Here is a 4697-nt window from a genome sequence, read left to right as displayed (position 1 = left end):
CAATCAGAACCCTTCCCTGAGTTAGCCAATCAGAACTCTTTCCTGGGTTAGCCAATCAGAACCCTTCCCTGGGTTAGCTAATCAGAACTCTTCCCTGGGACTGGCATGCAGACACCTCCGCAGATGCCCTCCCTCCCAGCTGGGGCTGCTGCAGCCACAGGCTTGCACGTCCGAAGGGCGATAAAGGTGGAAGATCAAGGCCAACCATAGAGAACCGCACAGACGAGCAGTACTTGGGGGGCAATTGGAGCCCTGCTGCCCATAGAAACCAAAGCAAGCCCACTGCCACGGAGTAGAGCGCCGCCCTCAGCCACGCTGTTAGGTTGCGCCGGTTCTCCCTTTGGCATCTGCTGCCCCTCCTTCCCCCACGCCCTTCTTTCCCAGCCACTCTAGGTCATGGCTAAGCACGTGTTGGTATATCGCTTTGCCCTTCCTCCTCATAAGAGTAAACTCCCTGAGGTGAGGCCCCTGACTGAAGTTTTCACTGCTACCCCCTGGCACCCAGCAACCCAGCATGGGACCTAAGCCACAGTGGGGGGCTTGGTTGCCAACCGAGGGGGTCTGCCTGTGGCTCAGCAACCTTTGGTGAGACAGACTAGTTCTGCCTCTGTGAAGAGCACCTATTCAAGGAAGGTTGTCGGCGGCAACGGCAGGCCCCAAGAAGCCCCCAGAATTCATCTGGTAGCTCCCGAGCCCCTGGGCCCTAGAGGTGAGCTGTCCTTAATGCCCAGCTCCTTATTGGAAGCCCAAGTGATGTTGCTCTGGAGGGCAGACCCCGGAGAGTAAGACCCCATGCGTAGAGAAGTCCCAGAGGTAGATTTGGAGCTAAGTTGCTTCTCCCTGGGACGAGTCTAGGTACTTCTTCTTGATGGCTAAGTGTGGGGGGGTTGCGGGGGGGGGGAATACAGGGGGGTGCTACTTAACTGGGCGTTGTGCATGAGCATACACCAAATACCGACTAAGTACTTAACACACACCGCATCTGGCCGATGCCCTGCGGTCGGCACTCTGACTACCCCCGTTTCACAGCCGAGGAAGCTGAGCCCAAGGAGCCCCGGCTCAGGGGCACTGGTTTGGGAGCAGCAGAACACTTCAGGGGTGCTCGCCTGTTCCCTACCTGCTACCCTCTCGGCATGCACCCCCACTCCTGGAGCTCCAGAGAGGCGGGTGGAGGAGGGAGTGCCCTGGTTGCCAAAAGAGCTCTTGGAAGACTAGGGGGTTTCAAGAGAAGAGCTGGGGAAAAATACCAAGGGGGGGGGGGGCACCTCGAGGCTGCCTGCGAGCGTCCCCGAGGGCGGAGGGGGCTCTGTTGCTAGAATCGTCAAAAGACAGTCTCCCAGCGGCCCGCCCCCTCCCCTCCCCGACATTCTGGCTGCCAAATGAAATCTGGCAAGTCCTGAAAATAGCTCCTCCGCGCTGCTGCAGCAGGCGCTCCGCCCGCCCTTCAGCAGGCTGGCACGCAGCTGGGGGCGGCCGCTGTGGGCAGACGCTGGTGCACACGGGCCGGGGGTGGGTGCCTCACACACACAGGGCACGGGGGTGGCATGGAGCTCAGGGCATGCTGCACTGCCGTCCTGCAGCTCCCCTGACCTTCCCACACCTCCGCGGGAGCCAGACTGAAGTGTTGACCAGGCCCGTGGCAGAGGGCTCTCTCCAGCCCGGGTGAAAACACCGTGGGTGTGAGCAGTGCCCTTGGGCCAGGGTTGCCCACTCACCCATCTAAAGAGAAATCCAGGAGCCAGAGGGGAAGGCCCGGATGGTGTTTATTACTATCCAAAGAGGAAGCCCAGCAGCGCCATCCTGTCTGGTGTGGCCTGGGGAGCGAGGGCCGGGAGGTGAGGGCTGGCCTCAGGCCCTCCTCAGGCCCTCCTCAGGCACCTCATCGGCAAAGCTGCCCTGGGAAAGGTGGGGGAGGTGAAGCCGCAGGTACCTTGGGCCAAAGCGGGGGCCCAGATCTGAGCATCACTAAGCAGCCCTTCTCGGGCTCAGGTCCGACCTAGAGGGCAGTGAGAGACCCCTGATTAAAGGAGAGCCTCTTCCCGCTTCCCTTAAGGCACCTCTTAGGATGCATGAGAAATGAGGGCACATCAAACTCATCCTGTTGTGAAAAGTACCCTGCCCACCCCCCCACCCCTACCTCCCACCACGGTCTCAGCACCTCCGGTCTGTCCCCCACACAAGCATACCCACAGACGCGCACCAAGAGGCAGCCCTGCCAGCCCCTGCCAGCAGGGTGAAGGATAGGCCCTCACATGAAGGTGCCCAGAGGGGCTTGCCTGGCAGGTATGGGCACACGGGCCCCATCCTAGCTTCTGTCACAGTGGTATTTTCCAAATAGAGAAAGGTTAGGTGCCCGCCCCAAGCCCCCATTCTTAGCTGAGATGAGAGGCTAGCCTGTAGGCAGGGGGTAGTGGCACAATGGGGAGACCCAGGAACCCCATGGGAGGAGGCCTCTGAGGGGTCTCTGGGAGTGGGTACAGTGAGGTGAGGCTGGACCACTGAAGGAGGCAGGCAGCCTGGATCCTGGAGCCTCAGGGAGTCTGCAGCCGGATGAGCCTAGGAGGGGCAACCTAATGGGAGCCGTTAGCCTCCCAGGAAGGCAGAGGCGGAGCCCTGATTGCCCCTTCCTCCTCCCTCCTCCTCTCACTCAGCATTCAGAGACAGCAGCACCATCCCTGGTGCCCATGGCAACCAGTGGCCGGATGCTTCTCCCAAGGCCAGGCAGGTCGGCCCACCCTGGGAGAGGAGGTCTCCATGTAATAAAGGGGCCAAGCCACAACTCCCAGTGGCCTTGCAGGCTGAGGCCATGTCCCAGGGTGGAACAGAGCCAAGGTACCACCAAGGCCACTCCGGCCAAAGGCCCTGCAATGGCAGCAGGGGCTCCCGGCCCAAGGTTCTGGTCCTTCCAGAGGCCCAGGTTGAGGCTGGAGCTGGGGCCCACAGCCTGAAGTTCCACGCGGAAAAGGAAAACGCAGCAAAACAATCCTTTGTTAGAAAAAGAACCGTGGCACTCCGAGCCCACCCCTCCATGCTCTGTCCGCCTCTGGCTGTGCTGGCCGGCTGGGTCTACTGGTTGCTGCACCCCTGGGAGGCCGAGGTGCCACCGCCTGCCTGCTTTTTCCGCCGCTTGTTGAGGAGCCGGTTGTTGGAGGTCTTCAGGTCCTTGATCTTCACCTGGTCATAGTCCACCCGCATCGTGGCCAGCGCACTGGTCATCTCCTCCTGGGGACCCACAGAGGGCTCAGATCAGCATGTAATGACGTCGAGCGCCGTCCCACTCCCGTGGAGCAGCTGGAGCAGCTCCGCAACGGCACCAGTGACTGAAGGCAGCCTGCACGGTCCAGGTACCCGCCCGCCCTGTGCCCAGCTCTGGGCCGCGCCCTGGGCTTCACATTAGCCTCCTCACAGTCCTTTGTGGGGGGCTCGTGGCACATGGAGGAGAGTGACCTGGGGCCACACAGTGAGTGGGGCTGGGACACGGAGATGCCATTGGTCTGGGTGCTCCAGGCACCGGGGCCTGAGCAACTGCCCCATGTGCCCAAATCTAGCCCCTGCTGAGCCTGAGCCTAGGCAACCACCTCCCAAGTGTTGGTGGGAAGAAGGGCTGTGGCCCAAGCTGAGGGATCTAAGCCTCTTCACAGAGCCCCGTCACTGGGGGCGTGAACCCTGCCAGGGCAGTGTAACTCTGTGGCTCAGAGAGCCGTGACTGGTGCTGAGTGTAACCTTGTGGCTCAGAGAGCCATGACTGGTGCTGGGCAGTCACAAATACCCTGTGCTTCAGGTGTGGGCAGAGACCAAAGGCCCAGGCACTGGACAGCCAGTGCCTTGGACTCTCTATCTGGTGGGGAGACTGGGGCAGGGCCACCCACCTTGACCTCGTCCCAGTGGTCCTTGTCCTCCTGCAGCACACGTGCTGTGTGCAGTGGGGTCTGTGGCACCACCATCAGCTGCTGCAAAGAGCCCCCCCCGCCCCAGAGTCAGCACTGGGGGGCACCAGCAACCGCATGGGTGCTTCTTCCACCCCCCACCCCCTCCTGGTCTCAGAGGGGGAAACTGAGGCTCAGGGAAGTGAAGGAGTACCACCAGGGGCATGGGGGAGCCAGGCTGTATCCGGGGCACCTCTACACCTGTGTGCACATTCCGGCCCCATGCCAGGGCCCTGCAGCAGTGCCCTGGCAGCCCTGCCCCTGCTCACATTGATCCAGGGGTGGTTCATGAACTGAGCGATAGTCAGCCTCTCGGTGGGATCTGTCTTCAGCAGAAGGCGGATCAGCTGCTTGGCTGGGGAGGCGAGGGAGAAGAGGGAAAGGTGAGGTTCCCCCACCCTCCCCCAGTGGACCTCGCCTCGCGGCCATGCGTCCTGTGCCAGCCCAACACTGAGCAGCCGGGAGTGAGTGGGGACAAGATTTGGCAGAGATAGAGAAGGACCCCAGGGCTGGGGAGAGATGTGGCCATAGACTGGCTGTCAGAAGTGAGGACAGAGGTGCCCATCAACCTCCACGATGGTCCCCAGAGACCCAACCTTCTGGTATCCAGGCCTCTGTACAGTCCCACCCATGTAACATTAGGGTTAGGTGCATGGTTGACAGTTCGAAACCACCAACACCTCTGTGGGAGACCCGGCTTTCTACTCCCGTGAACAGTTACAGTCTGGGAAACCCGCAAGGGGTTCTGTGAGTCACACTGACTCCATGGTG

At 61.4% G+C, this 4697-nt stretch overlaps 1 protein-coding gene across 2 annotated transcripts in view; it reads right to left on the bottom strand.

Annotated features, from left to right (window-relative positions):
- Positions 1–2970: 2970 nt before the first annotated feature.
- The window catches only part of MAPKAPK3 (MAPK activated protein kinase 3), a 31924-nt gene continuing 30197 nt past the window's right edge, over positions 2971–4697 (bottom strand). For both annotated transcript variants that reach the window (XM_004715188.2, XM_045297503.1), the window contains exons 9-11: positions 4196–4281; positions 3870–3950; positions 2971–3222 (exon numbers count right to left, since the gene is read on the bottom strand). In XM_004715188.2, the coding sequence (XP_004715245.1) occupies positions 3067–3222; positions 3870–3950; positions 4196–4281 (323 nt within the window). In that variant the 3' untranslated portion in view covers positions 2971–3066. The remainder of the gene's footprint in view (positions 3223–3869; positions 3951–4195; positions 4282–4697) is intronic.

This window comes from Echinops telfairi, unplaced genomic scaffold, assembly GCF_000313985.2.
Source record: "Echinops telfairi isolate 266 unplaced genomic scaffold, ASM31398v2 ScPeMD7_7420;HRSCAF=8458, whole genome shotgun sequence".
NCBI classification, from domain to species: Eukaryota; Metazoa; Chordata; class Mammalia; order Afrosoricida; family Tenrecidae; genus Echinops; species Echinops telfairi.
This window is presented reverse-complemented; position numbering and strand designations above follow the sequence as displayed.